Genomic DNA, 25,158 nt, shown 5'->3' with positions numbered 1-25,158 from the left:
TTATTCCAGTCGTGACAATCTCATCGTTTTGTATGTCCGATGTGTCTTTTTTTCCTATAAGGTAGTAATGTAGGGTTTGGTTGCTATAAAGATTAACGGAACGAGAATGTGTAAAATGTTTTGCTGCTGTGTGGAAAGCAGTTTCTCCGTTGTGACACTCCTTCGACTTTCAAACCTTAATTAAAATTAGAGTTAGCTTATTTAACGTAGCAAAGTATTTTAAAATCTAACTTAAAATAATTATGACCTGAGGGGGTGGGGGACAATTTTACTTATCGATTGGCTACCTTGTATTTTTAATTTTAGGCAAGTCCTGGAGACAGCTCTGGATATATTTGTGATTTTTTGACCTCGTCACTGTACTTGCCAAAATAATCAAATGTAAAAGCTTGTATATAGGTTAGTGTACGAAAATAAAATTGCTTAGAGACGTCACCTGCAAGTAAAACTATAGTGAAGTCACTTAACATTTAATGATGGGAACATCAAAACACCAACTACATATATTTTAAACTTTTAATAGGCTTTAACAGAGAATTGAAACCAAGTTGCTGATTTGGCATGAAGAAAGATCACTGCTTGTTCAAATGCACTCAGCATACATGTTTGTCCATCAGATTGAAAGGGATTGTCTAGTCATTCAAGGAGAATAAAAGATGAATGATGACTTGTGTGGTAACTTTGTTTAAAGTGAAAATAAGTTGCACACCATCAATCTAGCTCTCTCATTCATGACTGTCTTCAGTCTGTTGGCAAGACAACTGGGGATGGAGATAGATGCAGTGGATGACCAAGATGTCTTATCTCATCTTTCTCTCTACACACCACAATACATTGCTGCAGCTGCCTTCCTCTTTGCTGGACCATGAAGGTTTCTTTTGCAGAATTCACCGGATCCAGTCTTCAAATGCATAAGTAGACAAGCCTTAACTCACCCAGAGTTACATACCCATTGGCTACCCTCACCTGGTTTTTAGCACACAAGTCAAAGCAGTTTGCTAGGTTGTGGCTATCAATACATGCAAATAACTACTTGGAGCCACAGGTGAGATTTGGGTGCTGATATGTTCCCCTGTCAAAGATACTACCTGTCCCTGACATACTATGCATCCTTGGTCGATATAAAGGCATAAAAATATTTTTACTTTTTTGAGCAAAAATTGTGTAAAATTTTGTGAGGGACAACTAAAGTCATCATTTACAACAGTTGCAGTTATTCTATTGTCTTTCATACATACATATCTTGCATACCTGTGTTTTTCAAATAACTATGCAAGAATTAGTGATAGTAGCAGATCTTGCAGTAAAACATTCTAACAAAGATTAGCTTCCAGAGTTAGCAGCCATCTCTACTTCAAACTTTTATATTTGTAAATGAAGTCACACATCCTTCCTAATTGTATTAGAAAATGTAGTCATTCAACTTAAATATGATATATATCTACAAGTAAATTTCATACACAAGCATTGCATAATTTTCCACATCGAGAAAAAAATCCATCAAAAGTAGTCATTACTTCACTGTTGCCCCAAATTTTGGAAGATGTAAAGGAAGGAATAATTATCATCAGTTGAATTGTCATTAGCATTTAACTAGTTTCTGACAGGATTTGAAGTCTCCATGTATGGTGTTCTCTCTAAAATTTAGGAATTATTGAGTCGTGTCTCTTTGTTCCAGTTGGTAAGTATATATATATATATATATATATATATATATATATATATATATATATATATATATATCGAAACGTCGAGTTAGAATAGAGGCAGCTGATGAATAATTCCAAGTGGCTTTCTGTTTTCCTATGTGTTCGTTCCGTTGTCTGTAGTTCATTGTTCTAACGTCCTGTACCCTGATATGCATCTATATACACATGTAGATGAAAGTATATACATATGTGTGTATACATGCATATATATTTTTTGTATTATATATATATATATATATATATATATATATATATATGCATACTTACATGTGTGTGTATGTATATATATATGTGTGTGTGTGTGTGTGTATATATATATACATACAGGGTTGGCCAAAAGTCACCTGACAGTACATCAAAATTCCATAAATACTATCTGTAATTCTGTATTGACTCGAATGGAAAAATGTGTCGCTCAAGAAGGACTTCAGTTTGAACAATTTTCATGATGTTTCATTTTTAGATGTTTTTATTAAATTCATTCAGTTGTTAAACATAAATAAATCTTGGAATTAAATGGTTTTGATTTACTGTCAGGTGACTTTTGACCAACCATGTATCTATAATGTGTGTAACAAGTAAAAGAATGTAGATACCGGTATCACATTTATTCTTTGGTTATGACTTTCAACAACATAAGTCAGATAAATCCTTTAACAGTGGAAAATATCAATATAAACAATGCTTATGCATTTTTAATTCATATTACATATACCTCATAGTCATCTCTTTATGATGAAATGAATAAATTAATATCTTTCTTCAACTGAAGTATTGTTTCCTTCTATACACTCTGTTATCCAGTATTTGCAGGAGTGTTTACTGTGGCAACCACCTGGATTTCTGAATCCCTTTTCATTTACCACACACACACATAATATAGGTATATAAATTCATAATTATCTGTACCCTAAAGTTATTATTGTAAAGCATAACAGAACATTTAGTAATGAGAAAACCACTAAATGTCTTGAACAAACCAAAAGATTAAACCAGATAAATATCGGGGATATTCAGCATGACTGGCCCTTTGAATTACAGGCACAACAGAAACAGGAAGTAAGAGTGAGAGAAAGTTGTGGTAGAAGAGTACAGCAGAGTTCGCCACCACCATCCCCTGCCGGAGCCTCATGGAACTTTAGGTGTTTTCGCTCAAACACTCACAACGCTCGGTCTAGGAATTGAAACTGCGAGTCCGCTGCCCTAACCACTGGGCCATTGCGCCTCCACACTCTCAAGGTACAAGGATGTGAATATAAATGGAATGGTAGAGGATTGCCCGGGGTGCATGAGTAGAAAGTTCACAAGAATGCGAAAATAGATGTGTATATATATATATATATATCCCAGTCACATGGTTCAGGATTCAGTCCAACTACATGGCATCTTGGGGAAATGTCTTCTGTTATAGCCTTGGGATGACCAAAACCTTGTCAGTGGATTTGGTAGACAGAAACTGAAAGAAGCCCCTCATAAAAATGTGTGTGTATTTGTCCCCCACCACTGCTTGACAACTGGTGTTGATGTTTTTTCATCTGTAATTTGGTGATTTGGCAAAAGAAACTGATAGAATAAGTACCAGGCTTAAAAAATAAGTAAATTCAAGATGGTACCCCAGCATAGCCATAATCTAATGACTAAAAGAGGTAAAAGGTGTATATATATATATATATATATAGACACAGGTATGGTCGTGTGGTAAGATGCTTACTTTCCAGGTTCAGTCGCACTGCATGGCTCCTTCAGCAAGTGTCTTCTGGCCAAACCTTTGTGAGTGGATTTGGTAGATGGAAACTGAAAGAAACCCATTGTGTATATATTTATGTGTCTCTGTCTATGTCCCCACACCATCACTTGACAACTGATGTTGGTGTGTTTACATCCCTGTAACTTAGCAGTTCAGCAAAAGAGACCAATAGAAGTATTAAGCTTATAAACAATAAGTCCTGGGGTTGATTTATTCAACTAAAAAAAAAAAATGGAAGGTGGTACTCCAACATGGCTGCAGTCAAATGACTGAAACAAGTAAAAATGAAAGAATATTTAGTGACTGCACAGTGTCAGGTAGAACTGAAATGTCATTAGGAAGAAGTGTATATAAAATGATAAAGATATATTTACCATTGCTGTTGATGACAAAAGAGAAGCATGGAAGTGTTAGTATAAGAAGTTGTTGAATGAGGAGCATACTTAGGATGAAGAGGAACTGCTTCGTGTTGATAAAGTGAGGAACCAGTATAATCAGCAATGTGGTAGAGAAAACAACAACATGAAGGTAGGGGAAGCTAGTGGCCCAGCAGAAATAGTTGCTGAGATGCTCAAAATATCTGGCAAAGTAAGATACATGATAGTCACCTGAACACTTAATCAAGTAATCCAAAAATGTGTGACATCCAATGAATTGTGTAGTAGTATTGTTGTAAACTGCTATAAGGGCAGAGGAGATGGTTTATGGAGTGGAAATTATAGAGGCATCATATTGTTGGAGTCGGCTATGAAGATCACAATCACAAATTGAGTGATTAATTCAATGACATGCAGCTAGGTTTTAGACCTAGAAGAGGTGCCACAGATGTAATCTTCTTAGTGAGACAACTGCAGGAGAACTTAGCTAAGAACAAACCACAATACCTGGTATTTATTGACTGGGAGAAAACCTTTGACAGGTTGCCATGCTCTGTTATCTGGTGGTCTCTAAAGAAACTAGTTGTAAATGAATAGCTTGTGAGGACTGTACCAGCTATGTACATAGGTACAGTTATTAAAGTGAGAGGCATCAATGAGTTCAGAGATGAATTTAGAATGAAGGTAGGTGTCCAAGGTTCGGTCCTCAAACCATGCTTCTTCATTATAATCTTTACAGTCCATCATAGAGGAGTGTATGACTAGCTGTCTTTAGGAACTCCTATATGCTGATGATCTGGATTTTATAGCTGAATCTATCTTTAGCAGTATTCATCTTCATCATTTAACATTCACATTTCCATGCTTGCTTGAGTCAGATGGAATTTGTTGAGGCAGATTTTCTATGACTAAATGCTCTACCTGTCACCAACATTCACCGGTTTCCATTGATTAGGAAATTCCAGACAATGAAGCAAAACCTAGAATTGAAAGGCCTCAAGATAAACTTAGCAAAGATTAAGATGTTTAGTATGTAAGAAAGAAGACAGGATTTCAGCATTATCAGGGAAACTCACTTGCTTGACGTGCAGAGAAGGAATTGGTAGGAACTCCATATGCTGCACCCAGCATAAACTATGTTTACATAAGAGGTGTTGTGAAATTTCAGGCAGGCTAACAGTGAAGATAAGTTTTGTATGTGGCAGATGCAAAGGTAAGAAAGAAATGAAGCAAACAGGCTCTAATAAATATGTAATGTAAATGTGCATTACACCAGAATATGCATAAGCTGTAAGAGAAAACAGGTATAAGAGGAATCAGGTATTACTGCGAAGAGAGAAAACTGTGCTGATGTGAGCATGTAATGTATATGAAAGATGACAGCTGTATGTCGTGTCTATTGCTCAAAGTAAATGAAACCTTTTGAAGGGCAAGACCAAGGAAAACTCAAGAGAAAGCATAGAAACCTGATATAAAGATATTACCCATCATGGAGAAGATAACAAAGGACTAAACTTATCGGTGATATGCTGTGCTGTAGAACAGCAGTCCTAACCTGTTTTTGCCCCAAAGGGCCAGTTTTGTGCAAAGCAATTTTTCCATGACCTACGGACCATGTGCATAACAAAACACAAAGTGCAGAATATGTAATTTAATTATTACATATACAGGGTGTTCAAAAGTCTCTCTGCAGTGAATTTTTTGAAGATACCATCAACACAGAGATATTGCTCAAATAGTGTCTATCCAATTGTAGGCCAACTCACTGAAAGTGAAATTAATAATGCATAATTTCAGCAAGATGGAGCTACAGCACATACTTCGCACATCACCATGGTGCTACTTTAAGAGTTTTTCGATGAATGGATTATTTTGAAGGGACTTTAGCCACATGATTTAATACTGCCAGACTTTTTGGGGGTGGGGAGCAAATAAAAGATCAGTCTACAAGAATCGCCCAGAAACCATTAATGAACTAAAAGATGCAATCCTAAACTTCCCACAGTCCATACCATGTCAGACTCTCCAAGATGTATTTCAAAACATGTGTAGAAGAGTCAACTTATGTATTGAAAATTAAGGACAACACTTTCAACACCTCTTATAAAGTTTTTTAAAATCTTGTAAAATCTAATATATTCTCTTGTAGTCTTATACTATCTTATAAATATTTATTTTGCAATAAAATACTTACTGTGGAGAGACTTTTTGAACATCCTGTATAATAGATATATAATGCAAAAACACCTTGCAGTGATAGTTAATAAAATAGAAAGAAATTTTTTTAATTTATTCTTTCTGTGCAGCTTCTTACCAGAGGATCTATGGCCTGGTGGTTGTGGATGCATACTATAGAAGATCTAACCAATGGCAAAAACATACCTTAACACAAGGATATCGCTTAGAAGCTGAAATATTTTATACCCTGCTAATCCAACAATCTGCTGACTTCCTCACTCTGCACACTGTTACTAACTTTTCTTCTACTTATTCCTCACCCTTCTCACTCATAGCACCCTGTCTCTAATATATCTCCCCACCACCTATATTGAGCACATCGAACATTGGGCCTCACCGAGGCGATGACTACTGACCGAGACCTTTGGAAATGTGCTGTGCGTGAGAAGACCCGGCAAGCCAAGTGAGATCGTTGCCAGTGCCCCTGGACTGGCTCTTGTGCGGGTGGCACATAAGATGTACCATCTTGAGCGTGACTGTTGCCAGTACCGCCTGACTGGACTTTGTAGGGTTTTCAAGTGAGATCGTTGCCAGTGCCCCTGGACTGGCTCTTGTGCGGGTGGCACATAAAAGACACCATTTCGAGCGTGGCCGTTTTCGTGCGGGTGACACGTAAAAGCACCCACTACACTCTCTGAGTGGTTGGTGTTAGGAAGGGCATCCAGCTGTAGAAACTCTGCCAAATTAGATTGGAGCCTGGTGTTGCCATCTGGTTTCACCAGTCCTCAGTCAAATCGTCCAACCCATGCCAGCATGGAAAGCGGACGTTAAACGATGATGATGATCATCATCATCATCATCATTACTTTTCCTCACCCTAATCCCTTCAACCATCATAGGCCTATGTATAAGAGACTTCATCAAACCACTGTCAGCTCTCTACCCAATGCACTTTAACTTCATTCTGTACCACAAACCAGCACAATTTCTCTCTAGGCCATTTCTGTTCTCCTGACACCCTTGCTCTTCATAGGCCTATCATAACAGACTGCATCGGACTGCACCCAATATACCATAGCTTTGTCCTTGTCCCAGTATTCACTCTCTCCCATTCTAGGTCACATCTGTTGCCACACATCACTTACTCTTTGTTCAATTTCATCATCAACCCTTGCGTTTTTCCACTTCTTGACTATACAAGAAAATCTGCCTCTTATCATATACACTCCTGCTCTTCCCATGCACTCATTTTGGTTTATTCTGATGTCATTGATGTCGTTCCTAATCACCCACTTGGTCTCCTGAGCAAAGTTCCAGGAATTTAAGTACTGTCTTTGCTTACAATTATGGTCTTATCACCTATTTCTGACTGAGTAGCTGTCAGCACTCTCTCTTGCATTCTGTTGTCTTCCTCAGTCCACAAATCTTAAGTTATTGAGTACTCTCTACATTTCCTGTGTACAAAGCAACTTTCCCCACCTCCTATGCAGGTGCATGATGAAGGACCACCAAATCATGAAATCATGCAATCCATAGAAAGTGACTAGAGAATGTGGTAACCTCTATAGTTTTAGTATCATGAAAAATATACAATGTGCATAGTGAAGAGCAGTTAGCAATAGGAATGGAATCCAGCCTTAGCAAGTAAAATGACATGTGAGCACCTTTCTATAAGAGCAGCATCCCCTAATAGCAGCTGTACCACAAACTAGCACAATTTCTCTCTTGGTCATTTTTGTTATCCTGACACCCTGGCTCTTCATAGGCCTGTCATATCGGACTGCATTTTACTGTGTTTTTTCTTTCATTTTATGTCAGGAATGATAAGTATTTTAAGTTTTAAAAATATAACGATTGTTTACATAAAAGTGTTAGATGATTATTGTGTATTATTCTGTTGAAGAATAATGTTATCAATTAGTGCTAGTTTACTTCCGTTGAATATGTTAAAACATATCTCTTTGCTAACTAATTGTGAGGTAAGTAAGATAACAAGGTGTGGAGTAAATAAGATAGATAATAGCTGCTATAAGAATTTTGGTTTTCTTAAGAAAATGTGCAAGTAGACATACATCATATATTTCTAGATTATTACTTCATAATAAAAGGTGAATCATGTATTATTGATGTTTTTTCTAGCCTGTTCAGCCATGGATTCTGTTTTTGAATAAACAAATTTTTCTTATTTATTCTTGTCTGATCTATAGTATTGTCTGCACATTGATTGAGTTGGAAAATAAGAAATTTGGAAGATTTGGTTTTCACACATGTCTAGATGTTCACTAAGTGGAATTTTTCTAGTATCTTGTATTTATTGATGATGAATTGCTAATCTCATTCTTAAAGTGAGTTTAGTTTGTTCAAAGCAATCTTCTTTGCATCCTTTGCGTTTGATGGCATATATTAAATTTTTTGAAGAACAAGTAATATGTATTTTTCATAGTAAAAATTTGTCCCAATTTAAATTTTTAAGTTGTGTCCTCAATAAGGTTGTCATAAGTTCCACAATCAAATGTGTGTTGGTGGAAGGAAAGGCATTCAACTGTAAAAAATCTGCCTCAATTAATTTCATCTGACCCATGCAAGCATGGAAATGTGGTTATTTATACAATGATGAGGATACACAATATGCATCTGTCTGTTTGTCTATCTGTATATGTATGTATGAGTGTATGCATGTATGTGTGTGTGTGTGTGTGTGTGTATATATATATATATATATATATATATATATATATATATATATATACATATATATAAAATTTTATAATCATAATAGAGCACAGGAGGTGCCAGTATTGCTGTGAAAAAAATCAGAGTTGAAAAATCCTCTAAAAAAACACCAATCACTGGAAATGTAACAGGCACAACAGAAATTGGGCTACGAGCAAAGAAACTAACTTACCATCTCGGTAGAAAGCTGTAGGCTGAGGAAATAGACATCCCTGGATCAATTGATTTGAAATTTTGAGAGCTTACCTCCCTTAATTCTCATCAACAGGTCTCACTATATATATAACTTTGCTTGTTTTTCTGTACTTGGTAACTGTTGAAAAGCTAGCGCCAAATTCAAAATTGGTGCCAGTGTATAAAATTACTAAATGAATAAATATTCGAAAATATTTATACAGATATTATTATTAATTATTATTAGTAAAATGAATAATAACGACAATAATATAAGCGACCAGCAAGTAAAAGCTGATAAATGACAACTCCAAAATTTTATAATTAATTTATAATCATAATAGGATACATGAGGTGCCAACATTGCTGTGAAAGTCAAAGTTGAAAAATCCTCTGAAAAAGACCACCAACCACTGGAAATGTAACAAGCACAAGAGGATTTTTCAACTTTGATTTTCACGGCAATGCTCGCACCTCATATGCCATATTATAATTATAAATTAATTATAAAATTTTGGATTTGCCATTTATCAGCTTTTGTTTACTGGCCACTTATATTATTGTAGTTATTATTCATTTTAATAATGATAATAATTAATAACACTATCTATATTAAGTTATCCAAGAGTCGATATCAGAAAAAATAGGCACTTGTATATTTGTCAGTCAGTGGATATATTAATCAAAGTATACAGTATTATAGATCCATTACAGCTGACCTTGCATATTGGTTTTGCATCAGATATTAGATAATTTAGGCAGTTATCGAATACATGTGCTCTTCCGAGATAAAAAAAATAATATGGTGGTTATTTTTTACCTTACCTACTATCCCTGAGGAGCACATATATTAGATAACTGTCCAGTTACCTAATATCAGATGTGAAATTGATTTGTAAGATTGGCTGTAATGATTTATAGTACTGTATACTTTAATTACTATATATATATATATATATATATATATATATATATATATATCAGCTAAGTTTTAGTAAGTAGAAAAAAAGATAGGACCCTATTGCTATCAGGTAAATGGCCATGCTCGATGCACAGAGAAGTAGTAAGGAGGAGTTCATATGGTGTACATTAAGTAAACTATGAGTATACAAGAGATTTACTAGAACAATAGACAACTTCATCATCATCATCATCATCATCGTTTAACGTCCGCTTTCCATGCTAGCATGGGTTGGACGATTTGACTGAGGACTGGTGAAACCGGATGGCAACACCAGGCTCCAATCTAAATTTGGCAGAGTTTCTACAGCTGGATGCCCTTCCTAACGCCAACCACTCAGAGAGTGTAGTAGGTGCTTTTACGTGTCACCTGCATGAAGGCCAGTCAGGCGATACTGGCAACAGCCACGCTCAAAATGGTGTCTTTTATGTGCCACCCGCACAAGCTAGTCCAGGGGCACTGGCAACGATCTCGCTCGAAAATCCTACAGAAGCCAGTCAGGCGGTACTGGCAACGGCCACGCTCAAAATGGTGCATCTTATGTGCCACCCGCACAAGAGCCAGTCCAGGGGCACTGGCAACGATCTTACTTGGCTTGCTGGGTCTTCTCACGCACAGCACATTTCCAAAGGTCTCGGTCAGTAGTCATCGCCTCGGTGAGGCCCAATGTACGAAGGTCTTGCCTCACCACCTCAGCCCAGGTCTTCCTGGGCCTACCTCTTCCACGGGTTCCCTCAACTGTTAGGGTGTGGTACTTTTTCAGGCAGCTTTCCTCATCCATTCTCACCACATGTCCATACCAGCGCAATCGTCTCTCTTGCACACCACAACTGATGCTTCTAATGTTCAGCTTTTCTCTCAAGATACTTACACTCTGACGGGTATTCACATTGACATTACACATCCAACGGAGCATACTGGCTTCATTCCTTGCGAGCTTACGTATGTCCTCAGCAGTTACAGCCCATGTTTCACTGCCATGTAGCATGGCTGTTCGTATACATGCGTCATACAGTCTGCCTTTTACTCTGAGTGAGAGTCCCTTTGTCGCCAGCAGGGGTAAGAGCTCTCTAAACTTTGCCCAGGCTATTCTTATTCTAGCAGCTACACTTTCAGCGCACCCACCCCCACTACTAACTTGGTCGCCCAGATAGCGGAAGCTATCGATTACCTCTAGTTTTTCACCCTGGAATGAGATAGAAGTTGTTTCCTGTTTGTTTACAGTTTTTATTGCACCTGCACATCTGCCACAAACAAAAACTAACTTCCTAGTTAACCTGCCTTTGATGTTGCTGCACCTCTTATGTGTCCATAGCTTGCACCGGGTAAGACATTGAATATGCCAAATGTACAGTAATAGTTAGCAGTTAGAGAACTGCTAAACTATTTTCTTTTCAATGTTTGGAAGTTTCAAAAGAAGCAGTTGATAGTGTCTATATCCAGGGCAGTGGAGGTGGGTGCCTTGAAAGCATAATAACCAGAATAAGGCAGGGTGTACAATGTTTAGGGATTCTTCTGCTTCTGCTGACAACAAGGGAAAGTCTCTCTTCAAGTGAAAGGTAGGTTGTTAGTTGTGTGTGAAGTGTGATTATACATGATAGTGAAACGGGGGCACTAAACACAGATGTGTAAAGGTTGAAGAGAAATGAAGCAAGCATGCTCTCTTGGACATGTGATACATATGAGGAGAGAGATAAATCTAGGTACAACTGGAAGGCTAAGAAAGATATAGGAAGAAGTGGTAGAGGCTTGCTTCCTAACCACATGGTTCCAGGTTCAGTCTCACTGCATGGCACCTTGGGAAAGTGTCTTCTACTATAGCTTTGATCCCAACTAAAGCCTTGTGAGTGGATTTGGTAGACGGAAACTAAAAGAACCTTGTGATATGTATACACACACATACATATATATATCTGTGTGTGATACATATGAAGGGATAGATAAATCTAGGTACAAGTAGAAGGCCAAGAAAGACATGGGGAGAAGTGGCAAAAGCTGGTCTCAGGATATTGTACCTCACATAAAAAATGACAACACATCAATTAGTTACACACTGTATAAGAAAGGAGCCATCCAAACCATGGTAACTAAGAAACGAAGACAAAAATGATGATGATATTACACATGTTTCATAAGTCTCTTCTCTAGCAACACTAGATTGTCTTTTTTAGCATATGGGACCATCTTCATCATCATTTAACGCCCACATTTCCATGCTAGCATGAGTCTGATAATATTTGCCAAACTTGTTTTGGAAGATTGGAAGCAAAGGATACCACTTGCATGATGGTGACACTTGCTTACAACTGTCGCATGAAGTCAAATCAAGGACACAGTAACACACACACTTACACATACATGCACACACATACATACACACAAAGGTGCAGTTGTGGCTGTATAGTAAGAAGCTTGCTTCCTAACCACATATAGCCTTGGACCGACCAGAGCCTTGTGAGTGGATTTGGTAGACGTAAACTGAAAAAGGAAGCCAGTCATATGTATATGTGTGTGTGTATATATATATATATATATATATGTATATATGCACACAGGGTGGCCCAAAAGTAGGTTTACAGTTATTCAACTATCTCTTTTGCATTCATATATTAACAGTTTAGATCTTAATTATTAAAAAATATGAAACCATTATTCTGTGCTAATTTAGTTAATTGTAATGTTTTAAAAGATATTTGAAGTGCCTATGTTATAACTGTAAACCTACTTTTGGGCCACCCTGTAAATACACACGCACACACATATATGTGTGTGATACACATATGTATATATGTGCGCTCTACAGATGCCATATCCGTATCTCTGGACAAGCCGATTCCACAGGCATGGTCCTTCACGAAGAAGAGAGAACTCTTTCCGGGGTGCCCAACAACATCTCTGGTCTCGCTTGCATTGCCTCTGCTTCACCCGGACACCAGCTTCGACAACAGATACACTGCTAGGAATGCGCTGTGTTTGGTTTCGGGAATGCCAAATTCGGTTTCAGGAATATTAACTTGATTTCCTTTCGATTCAATGACAGTTCCACTGCCTTTCGTGCAAGTTTTCACCTGCTTCTTAGGACCGACTGACCTGTGCTTGACCACCATTGGCAACAGAACCTCTCTCCACTTCGGTCTACAAAGGTCTCATTCGAATATTTGCTACTACCATCGAGATCTACACCCGTGGTTGGCTATACCTGGGCTCACGCCTGTGGCTTGCATGTACATCATGGTGCCCTCCTACTCAACTGGGCATCAGAAAGTCACCTCGCCAGCGACTGCGCAACCTGTCACCCAGCCAATCCAGCATCGGTCACTTGCTCCAGCACCATCCATTTTCGTGGCTGGTCGAAATGGCAGGTAAGTTGTTACACCCACCTGAGTGGATTCTGACTTTTGTGGCCACCATCCTGCTGTCTATATTGACTGACATCCTTTCAGGGATCTAATGGGCAGAGCATAGGGCACCTTAGCTGGACGTTTAGTTCATCCCATATCTTCGGTTCTGCTTACTAAAAGTGTCCCACTTGGTACTGTGCATTTGTCGCGTCACAATGGCTACAATATACCACCACTTCTGATCGGGAGAGGAGCAGCCCGTTTCACTCATTCTGAGTTCGAGAGTAGATTGAGGCCATCATTGTCCCCGGGGCCTCCAGTTGTTTGCTTTACCAGACGGAATTGTGTGTCATTCTCCCACTAATGCCAGCTGTCCTCAGGGGAACTTCAGAGGGAACCAGCTACTAGATAGCCTGATTGGTCTTTCACCCCTACACCCGGTTCCAGCAATCGATTTGCATGTCAGAAGCGTTTTGGACTTCCACCAGAGTTTCCTCTAGCTTTATCTCGACTGGGTGTTGATTGCCATGTTTCAGGTCTCTGGTCGGCTGCTACACCTGAGTCAGAACAGGAACATGAATGCATGGAACTTAGCTGGGAATGATGCTTTGAGGTGCCCTGCACACTGCCAATGCCCATAGGTGCCATGCTGACTGATGCGTGCAATGACATGTCATGTTCTCGCTTTTGCTGTACTGTCAGAGTTTGCAAAGTGAAAGGCTTCAACAATTTGCAGTTGACTCACTGTGTCATGCTTGCTGCAGACGAGGTTCATTAGCCTGTCTCCGTCGGTTAGCTGTGCCTGTGCTTTCATGGAGTGACGAGTCTGGTTGAGAGAAGTGCATTATTCCAGCTGCTGGTCGGCTGGCCGAAGCTGGCAGTAGTGGGGCACTGCCCTGCGACCTGCGGACGCTATGTGCCTGCCGGCCCAACAGGAACAGGTTGTAATGACGGATCAGAGGGAAAGTGTGTGCGATATCGGTGCCCCACAGTGAGTGGTTCTACCTGTTTACCCCTGGGTGTTTTCATAGTCTCTTGAACTCTCTCTCCAGAGTTGTTTTCAACTTTCTCTCATGGTACTTGTTGGCTATTGGACTCGTCCCCATATTTAGCCTTGGATGGCACTGACCACCCACTTTGGGCTGTATTCCCTAGCAACACGACTCTCGGACTGAAGTATACCACCTATCACCGCCTGCTCTAAATGGGCCTGGCACCTGCTCTGGGTAGCCCTAATTGAGGGGACTCTGAGCCTAGCCAGGTGAATCAATCAACTGTGCATGACCCTTGTGTCTTAGCTCTTGATGACCGGCGTGGCCGACAAGATACAGCGTTGGGCTTCTCCCAGTTTACTTGCTGTTATTTACAAAATCCTGGTTGGTTTCTTTTCCTCCACTTAGTGATATGCTTAAGTTTGGCAGGTAGTCTCGTTTGAGTTGAGAGCAGCATTGTTCGCAATTAACGGTTTGAAGCATGCGGCTACCACCGCTCCCTCAGCGAGCAGAAATGCTCGCACAGAGATCCACAGAACAAATGCCAACTAACGGCAGTGGCTAGGTTGGCAGCGGCCATGGAAGGGAGACAACAGGAAGGAAAAGAGAGGAGAGGACAAAACAACCAAGTGGCAGGCACTAACAGAGGGCAGGAGCACTTTTGGGCGGTACTGTCACTTTCATTTATTGTCATCTGTGCATGTAGCCTCGCTGTTCTTTGGTGCATCTGTTGTGCTCCATTATGTGTCTACCACACTTCGAGGCATGCGGATGTCCTAACAATGACGGTCTGGCATGGCAGGAGACAGAGGATTGAGCGGCACACACTAATTGAACTGCAAGAAGAAAGAAGGAAGGGCCACAGCTGCGAGCAGTCTGGATGGTACTGTCTGTCACCTTTTTCTTTTCCTTCTGCTAACCCCAACATACCCTTTCTGCAATTCTCGACTCCCTGCCACCGCCAACAGCAGTGACAGATGGCGTTTTTGTGTTGTGACCGCCTCTCGACTGGACAGGATCCCAGAACAATGGGATCCTGAAGCTGCAATGTGCATTCGAGGTGTCAATATTCACTGTGTCCTGCAGTTTGCATCAGTTCATGCAGATAGCTGCACTCTTTATTGATGGACAAGCCAAGTGATACCCCATCCAGGGTTCCGGTATTTGCTACAACTACTATTGACTTGTGTCTGTGTTTGTCCACCCATCACTACTTTACCACCTGTGTTGGTGTGTTTACATCACCATTACTTAGCAGCTCAGCAAAAGAGACTGATAGAATAAGAACTAGGTTTAAAAAATTAGTCCTGGGGTTGATTTGTTTGACTAAAACCCTTCAAGGTGGTGCTCCAGCATGGCTGCAGTCAAAATGACTGAAACAAGTAAAAGAATAAAAGAATACACACACGCACACACATGACAGGTTTCTTTCAGTTTCTGTCTACAAAATCTACTTACAAGTGTTTGGTTGGCCTGGGACAATAGTAGGTGATACTTGCCCATGACACCATGTAGTGGGACTGGACCCGAGACCATGTAGTTCAAAAAGTAAGCTTCTTACCACACAGCCACACATGTGCCTGCCATAAATGAAATTATTTGCTGTTGCTTAATTATGGACCAATGGAAGCAACCAAATATTCTTACTTAGAAGCTATGTTAAAAATCTCCATTCTCTGCTTCATATATTGAGGATGTAGTCACTCATCTACACTTAGAAAACTTTGAGAAATGTGGAGGTGAGTCAAACTGTTATTAAATATCTACAATTCCTAGTATGTATTGAGTGCTACTTTTTCTTTGACTCCCCACTGTTACACACACACACACACACACACTTTATTAGGTGATAACTCGCTTAATTCTTTTTAGAATTAATCAAAGCAAATTAGAAATAATGAAGGGAACCAGACTAAGCTTTGAACAAAGGCAATTCATCCTAAAGTGCTACTGCAAGTTTTGAAATGCATTTGAAGTGCAAGGCAGTAAAGGGAAGGAGTTTCAAAACAAATCCACTTCTGCAACTTATCACCAGTTGAATTAGAGATAATTTTAAAGCAGATGGAATTGTTCAGAATGTCCTCAAGAAACATTCTAGAAGGCAGCAAACATCAACGAGCCCCATAAAGCAAGAAAGGGTTCTAAAACATATTGCCAGAGTCCAAGAAAATCTGTATTGCAAGCGAGACATGAAACAGGAATTTCAAAATGAAGCAAGACTAACATTTTGAAGTGCTATGATTGGAAACGTTACATTCCAAGAAAAGTCCATGCTCTCAATGAAGATAATCTGCACCAAAAAATGAAATGTTTCAAGTGGTACTTGGGAAGATGTGTAGAAAGAAGATGCATACTTTTCAACAAAGACTGTTTGAATTGATGAGGTAACATTTAAGTTAATAGCTCAATTACCCAAGGTCCAGACATGGCTGTGTGGTTAGAAATTTGCTTCTCAACCACATGGTTCCAGGTTCAGTCCCATTGTGTGACACCTTGGGTCTTCTTCGCCTCAGGTTGACCAAAGCCTTGTGAGTAGATTTGGTAGATGGCAACTGAAAGAAGCCCAATGTGTGTGTGTATATATATATATATATATATATATATATATATACATGTGTGTGCATGTGCATCTATGTTTGTACCCTGCCACAGCTTGACAACCAGTGTTGGTGTGTTTGCATCCCCATAACTTAGCAGTTTGGTAAGACAAATTATTAGAATAAGTACTAGGCTTAAAAAGAAAAAAAAAAAGCACTGGCCCATCCATTTGACTAAAAATTCTTCAAAGTGGTGTCCCTGCATGACCCAAGTCTAATGACAGAAACATTTAAAAGATAAAGATAACCACCACAATTACGCCTACTGGGAACCTTAGAAGTTGCATATTAAGGAGGAACATCATGTTAATTTATCAGGAATTACAGTATGGTGCAGCTTATTATCAAAAGGACTAATTGAACCATTCTTTTTTGGTGGTACTTTGATTTAGTAAAAACCTTAAATAATAACCCTTTCTACTATAGGCACAAGGTCTGAAATTTTGGGGTGGGGGCTAGTCGATTACATCGGCCTCAGTATTTCGCTGGTACTCAATTTATCAACCCCAAAAGGATGAAAGGTTTCAAGTAAAGACAAGGCCAGCTTAAACTTACCACCCACCCACATTCTTTTGTGAAATAAAAGTTGACACACTTAATTACTAAGGTCTTAAATACTGGACTTTGTACCTTTTGTAGAAGACCAGTTGTCACCCAAGCATACCAGTCTCCTCTCTCTCCATATCACTGATGTTGTTCAAGGGAAAGGCAAAGGTGCATGGTTCAGTGGTCAGAGTGTTGGGATTGCAATTATTAGGTTGCGAGTTTGATTCCTGGACAAGGCTGTGTGTTGAGAAAGACTTTATTTTACATTGCTTCAGTTCACTCAGCTGTAGAAGTGAATTGGAACGTTACTGGTGCCAAACCAGACATACATATATAGCATCATCATTGTTTAATGTCTGTTTTCCATTCTGGCATGGGTTGGATGGAGCTATCCAGACTCTAATTGTCTGTTGTGGCATGGCTTCTATGGCTGGATGCCCTTTCTAAAGCCAACCACTTAGCAGAATGTGCTGGGTGCTTTTTACATGTCACTGGCACAAGTGTGTTTACGCAACACTGATATGGGTGCTTTTTATGAGGCACCAGTACCTGAAAGGACAGACCTGTGTGTGTGGAAGGTAGATATAATAGCCAATATAAATGTTAGTTGCTTGAGTCTCCAGTCACACTTGATGTTCTATAGAAAGAGAAACTAGCAGAAACGTTAGCACGACGGGCGAAATGCTTAGCGAAGCATCTCGCCTGTCTTTACGTTCTGAGTTCAAATTCTGCCAAGGTCGACTTTGCCTTTCATCCTTCCGGGGTCGATAAATTAAGTACCAGTTACGCACTGGGGTCGATGTAATCGACTTAATCCCTTTGTCTGTCCTTGTTTGTCCCCTCTATGTTTAGCCCCTTGTGAGCAATAAAGAAATGAGAAAGAGATGAGAGAGTGAAAGAATGATACAAAAAAATTTACTGCAAGAGGTGCAGGATATGTGTACATACTAGGCTTGAAAACAGGTAATGAGTACCAGCGAAAGAGAAAGAACCATAGAGATTCAGGAAAAAGATTAAATAACAGTAATTATGGAAGGAGTTATACAAAGAAGTCCATTTTATTTTATTTTATTTTAAAGTAATAAATATTTTCCTTTTGAAAATGTGTGTTCATTTCCTATATGATGTCACAAAACAAGTTATGCTCTAGTACCCACACACATATTTTTCTTGGACTATTCTTTTCCTTTCCTCCTGACCTTTCCTCTTTCTGATGAAGAGCCATGCTCAAAGTGTTCCACTACCTCTTTTTTCCATCTTAAACTGAGCATCAAGTTAGTACATTCACTGTTTACGTCCTTTTGTTGTCTGCATTTTCATATTTTATTTACCTGTGTATAAATGTATGTGTGTGTGCGTGCGTGCGCATGCTTTTCTTTTATCTTTCGCTTGTTATCGTCATTAGACTGCGGTCATGTTGGGACATTATCTCGAAGGGGTTTAGTGGAACAAAATCAACTCCACTAATTACTCTCTTAAAGCTTGATACTTATTCTATCGGTTTTATTTTTGCCGAACCGCTAAGTAACAGAGACGTAAACAAACCAATACTGGTTGTCAAGTGTTGGTAGGGTGACAAATACAAAAACACACATACCCCGCCCCACATATATATATATATATATATATATATATACATATATATATATATATATATATACATATATATATATATATATATATATATATATTATGTGTATTTCTTATATATATATATATATATATATTTAGGACGGGCTTCTTTCAGTATCTGTCAACTAAATCCACTCACAATGCATTGGTCGGCTCGAAGCTATAATAGAAGACACTTGCCAAAGGTGTCACGCAGTGAGATTGAACCCCAAAACAGGTGGTTGGGAAGCAAACTTTTTGCTACACCATCACATGTATATAAATATGTGTATATTGCCGCAGTCTAATAACTGAAACAAGTAAAAGATAAGATATATCTGTATTATGTGTGTATGTGTGTTTTATATTGCAAATAGTATACATATATATATATATATAAAGTACCAATGTATGAGATTCTAGGCCCTTGATTTACTCTAAATTCTGTCGATAAAAGTAGTAGTAGTAATGTATACATATCTGTTGTCTTTTTATACTATGTAATGTATCTATGATATATATACATTATACGTATGTATATTTGTACAGACACAATATATGTGTGTGTGTTACACACATGCGCATATAACACGCACACAATCACAGATATACGTATATGTGTATATATACATAGGCAGCGGATATATATATGTGTATATATATATATATATATATATATATATATATATATATATAGTATGTGTGTGTATAATATATATATGTGTGTGTGAGTGTATTGTTCAGAAGTTATGTTGAAACTGCGTTAGTATTATTCGATGGTAGATCAAATTTGTATATTAAGATTATTTACATTGCAAAATGAGTATCCTTCGATTGTTGTCATGGGTCATACATTTCTATTGTTACTTATTGTAGATCATATGAACATTAAATTAAGTGGAATTATTGAAATGTTGTGGAAATATATTTAAATATATGAGTATCTAGAAGCGCGTTCCTATAACCAACTAGCTCTTAAGAGATCAGCTTAGAAAGTAAAATACGTACATACACACCTATTTAATGAGAGAGAAAGAAAGAGAGAGAGATAAATAAAGGAAACACATGGTAGATAGGCTAATAATAAACAACACATTCAGAAAAGTTGAACGTCATGCATTGAAATCGCGTCAAATGCTTTCAGAGGATAATATGATTTTATTCGGGAACAATTCTCGAAAAAAAATCGACTGAACATAGAAATAGCGGTATCGAATGTTTAGTTTCTTATGGCTGAAAAACAGTCCTGCTCAACAAGCACGTAGAAGCAGCCATGTGATTTTTACCAACGTGGTGAAGGCGGGGCATCCGCAAGCTCCATGGTGATGACGTCAAAACAAGCTGCTATGATTGGACAATAAGGTTGCCGATTGTACACATCAGGGTAGTAGCATTGGTCGATCCGGTAAGAGTTGTCTATCATTGCTCCACGTGTTCGCAGCGTCATCGGTGTTCTGTCATGTTTTGATGTGCTGCCGCCATGATACATTGTCTCTCATAAGACCATATAACATTGCTAGACATGAAATAATACAGATATACATCATAATCGAAGAAAATCTATACAAATTACATGAATACAAAAACATATACAGCCACGAAGGATACTCATTTTTGGCACTTGAGATATATATCTATATACCCGAGAAGTGGGAGTGGGACGCACCTTACAGGCCACATGCTTATAGACTGGATTATACAAATCGTATTCATCTAGGAAAAAAAAGTGTTATGTTAATAGATGAATCGTGGAAATAAGAAATGAAAGGAAATACTAGACACTAATGTAAATTTAAAATCTCATGAAATAGTACATCGGATGTTGAATACTTCCCACCCCATTTACGTTTGAACTGATGGTATGTCGTATCTTCTGAAATATGTCGTATGAATGAGCAAATCCTACATAGCTTCTTTAGTCGTATAAATGCAATCGGTAGTTTGCCGATCGACATAAAATGTGTTAAAATCAGGAGAATAAAAACAAAAAAGAAGTAAAAGAAAAAAAGGAAATCAGTGTGATTGTTTCACACTTAGAAGACAAAATCAGCCCATCCAACTTGTCCTGCTAGGAAGACCTAGCATTCTGTATTTTGTGTATTCTTTTCCATCTTTTCACGTGCTCCTTCTACATGTGTTTTTCTTGTTACAAATATATAGCGTCTGCATTCTGGAGTAAGCAGCAGAGGCCATAATAGATGCACATCGATAACCTAATGCATCAGTAGCCTTATTTCATTATAACATCAGATCACAACGCGACGTGAGTTTATTGTCATTCCTATCATTACAATTACTTCAGTCGATATTTGCCTTAAACAAGTCTTTTTATGTTTATATCAGTGATTCGAACGTGAATATTGATTGCACAACTTACTCCGTCGGTAAAAAAAAAAAAAAAAAGACAAAGACAAAGCAAGTCGTGACGAGAAAAACACGTGACGGTGCACTCTCTTGACCGGAGAGGATTTACTAATTGCTGGGGAGGAGGGGAGAAGACATCTTGAGAAATCCAAGAGTCCTTTAAAAGTTTTTGGAAAGATCTGGAAACTACGGAGGCAAGCGAGAGTTGAGGAGAGAGACGGCAGGCTATGAGTCTGGAGACGTTGTTGGCGGCGGCGGATTATGTGGAATGGAAATCTCGTGCCAAAGCACGTGGTGAGTAGAAAAGCACATGGTCTCTTTGGCTTTGGTACCAGCAGACATCGACTTTTAACAACAATAGCAGCTGAGGCAGCAGCAACAACGGCTCCATCTTCTTAATAGCTGGTACATATTTCCCTTTCCCCTCTTTTCTTTTCCCTGATAACATATACAGCCGATGCACCACTGCGCACCTGCTGTTGCCTTTGCTCAGCTTTGCAACTCCCCACCAACTCTCGCATTAAGCCTGCTTTGATATTCAGGTCTTTGGCTACTGCTGGTACCAGTTCTTTTTTCTGTTGTGTATATATGTATATAAACCTTTCAGTGAGATTGATCTCGCTGTCATGTTGCTAACTTGTTTGTCAAATACGAAGAACTAAACTCTTTAAGCAATAATCACGAAAGCTTTCCATTTATACACTAGTCACAAAAGCTATCGTCTGCCCCAAACCTTGTGATGAAACCCATTTCATGCTCACTTATTGTCAAAAGCTCATTCTTTTGTTGGATCTATCCATTTCTCACATAATCCCAATTTCAATATACACCGATGCATGTAAACCTGTTTGCACTTTCTTTCCATGTACACAAATGTCTTATTTTCCTGTATATTAATGTTTATTCACATCCTGCTTTCGTATATTTTGCCTTACATTGCTATACTAATGAATAAAACTCAATAAATCTACTGATCGCCTTAATTTTTTTAATATTGATATTTCTAACCAGTTTCTTGGTTGAACTGAATATTTAGTCAGACTAATAATCTCAATTCATATGATTTCCATGCTATAAATATTTTCTCTATGCAATTTCTGCAGATCCTGATTTCAACATCCCGTTGTTAGGTTAGAAACGTAACCTCAGTTAAAAATCGTGCTATTTGATCTGTACTAAAATTTACTACTTGACAGCCGATAATATATTAGTTATTGTTTCAAAGAAAACTGTGAGTGATGTGGACAAAAATAAACTCTACTCGATACTAAAGTTTGCATCGCTTATGTATTTCAAGATTTTTTTTTTGTAAATTTTCCTGGTTACATGCATGTGTTTGTATATGATATATATGCATATATATATGTATAATGTCTGCGCCTCTGTTTGCGTTTGTGAGCAGCTAATTATTATAATTTAAATTTTCTGTGCATTAATTGCCGATTTGTAGGAGGTGTTTTTGAAAGAGAGGCAACTGACTTATTGCTTCCTGTTTGTTTATAAATCTATTAGTCTCACTCTGGCATGTGTCTTATGCCTCCTCATGGTGTTGGCACTATTTGCAGACGCACCTCTCTCTCCCTCCCTTCTCTAAAAAGCATAATCAGATATCTAAAAATACTTTTACTGGTTGTCCACAGGTATTTTTTTTTAATATATTAGAAACGCACATTTATTTTCTGGATAAAATACCAAGTTATACTTGATTGTTAGCATTAAAATATATTTACTGTTGAAACTATCAACGTTGTTTTATATTTTTGATAACTCTTTTGGTGCTTGGGTGGACAGAATATTAGTTTCAAATCCTCCCATACCCCCTTTCAGAGAATGTATTGTCTATAAACAAGACGTGAATAGGGCACGATCCCTCAAACTTAGATTTACACTATTCATTGACACAAATGATGATCGTTATTAACCAGCTATGACACTTCCATAGTTTATGTCACATGTTATAATATTGTTTTGATTCATTAGCACCTTATTTTGTGTGCATGTAGCCCACATTAATGAGTCTCAACAAATGGAATAAGATTCTGTTGATGTTTTGTTTAATCGTTCTAATAAAATTTACGTTTTAATAATGCCTGCTGTTGTGTGTGTATATATGTGTGTGCGCAGGTGGAATTTCCTTTTCGTGTTACATCATAAAGGAAGGGACAAAGTCTTAATATAAGACTGAAGGAAATGTCAGCTCGACCTTGTTTGTTTGGCATTGAAATCTTGACCTTTTAATAATTCCCTACATGAGTGATTATTTAATTTAGCTGCTTTGATACACTGGAGAACTTGCTGAGAATGGTCTTGAAAATTCATGTGTATCAAATTAAGACTCCAAGGAAATAAACTTTTGAAATCTGGTAATCGAAATTTATGTCACAACAAATTTATTCTCACTTTCTTTGTCATACATTTTTCAGTCAAAGACTAACTCCGAAATCGATTTTAATCTCAGTTTACTCTTGTGTTCTCTGGTAACAGTCTGTTTATTAAACAAATGGGCAGGTAATATTGGGTACGTCAGCTTGGAGACAGTTTCAGTGTCTTGTAGGAATTTGATTTACTTTCAATGGCTATAGAATATGTTCTCAATTTCAGTACTCAGTTATGACTGCTTCAATTATTAAACCATCAGTATCCTTGAGAAAGACATCAGTGTCTCAAATTTCCGGGTTTTTTAAGGTGCTTTAACTCTGCAAGATATCATTTATGGAATTCATCACAAACACATACAGTCTTAAATACTTGGCTAATGCTTCTTAAGAAGAGGTATAAAAGCCACAATATTACATTTTTGAGTCACATATACGAATTATAAATTCATATATATAAATCAAATTGAATGTAGGAGTAACTGTAATATTTTAGCTGTAGTTGTTTAACAGTATATTATAAATATCATTTATTTTCAAGTTTGTCAAAGTCAGATTTTAGGGGATCATATAATTTTATGATATAAGAATATCAAAATCTGTAAAAGATGGCAGCATAACAAACCATTCAAAGAAAGAAACTCTATTTTTGTACTGTGACTATTTTTCTTGGTAGAATAGAATTTCCTAATTGTTTGTATTATTGGGCTTTAATCCTAGTTAAAGGATTGTTTATAGAAATATGATATTTTGAAAATGGTTGGCTGAATGGAGAAAAAGAAAGTGAAAGGAAACAATGAAGTGAAGATGAATGCCTTCATGTAATCGGCTGTTTTATTATTTTCTTTTATATGGCTTAGTCAGAGGAGAACAGGGCAGTGAATGACCACAACCTTTTGCAGAGTCTCCAAGACTTGATGGAGGAAAGGGACAATAAACCACATCTTATGTGTTGCTGCAGTAGGAAGCAACATACAAGTATACTGAGTTATCTTTGGACTAGAGACCTAGTCTGAATGCTTGCAGCAGAGTGGATCCCTCTAAAGGTACTCAAAGTCAAAGGGGTAGTGTTAAACCTGGTGACAGATTTAAATCTACCACCCAAGAACAGGTACAGTCTATGTGACAGATTTCTGTTTTTCACAGGATGTGTTCAGATTGTTGATTTTTTTTTAATACTAAATCGGTTACCCTGTCTTAAAGTACACATTTATACAATTTTTTTTTGCAGCTGTAGAGTCTGATTCAGACTGACAGCTTTGATGTACTTTATATGTTCAGGGCCTCTGAAAAATTTTGCAAGACAGAATGAGATTACTTTTGAGCTTTGTGGGATGGGTTGAACTATCAAAATTCAAGGGATTGTACAGTCTTTAACAATTTTTTTTTTTTTTTTTTGGAAGAGGCTTATCAAATACATATGTGCCCCTTTGTGGCTTTCCAGTGATCGAAT

At 37.9% G+C, this 25,158-nt stretch overlaps 1 protein-coding gene and 2 pseudogenes across 7 annotated transcripts in view; 1 reads left to right on the top strand and 2 right to left on the bottom strand.

Moving 5' to 3' along the window:
- The window catches only part of LOC106867929 (uncharacterized), a 112,858-nt gene that overhangs the window by 8,358 nt on the left and 79,342 nt on the right, over positions 1–25,158 (top strand). For 2 of the 7 annotated variants that reach the window (XM_052968406.2, XM_052968403.2), the window contains exon 1: positions 20,418–21,624. The exons of 2 other annotated variants lie outside the window; for them this stretch is intronic. In XM_052968406.2, the coding sequence (XP_052824366.1) occupies positions 21,558–21,624 (67 nt within the window). In that variant the 5' untranslated portion in view covers positions 20,418–21,557. Of the gene's footprint in view, positions 1–20,417; positions 21,736–24,565; positions 24,817–25,158 lie in introns of those variants that run through there. 3 more of the 7 variants (XM_089354486.1, XM_052968410.2, XM_089354492.1) reach the window with 3 other exon arrangements.
- Positions 12,563–14,642, bottom strand: LOC149137637 (large subunit ribosomal RNA; annotated as a pseudogene).
- On the bottom strand, positions 15,211–15,369 carry LOC149137636 (5.8S ribosomal RNA; annotated as a pseudogene).

Source organism: Octopus bimaculoides, chromosome 1, assembly GCF_046866305.1.
Source record: "Octopus bimaculoides isolate indiv1 chromosome 1, ASM4686630v1, whole genome shotgun sequence".
Classification (NCBI taxonomy): Eukaryota; Metazoa; Mollusca; class Cephalopoda; order Octopoda; family Octopodidae; genus Octopus; species Octopus bimaculoides.
This window is presented reverse-complemented; position numbering and strand designations above follow the sequence as displayed.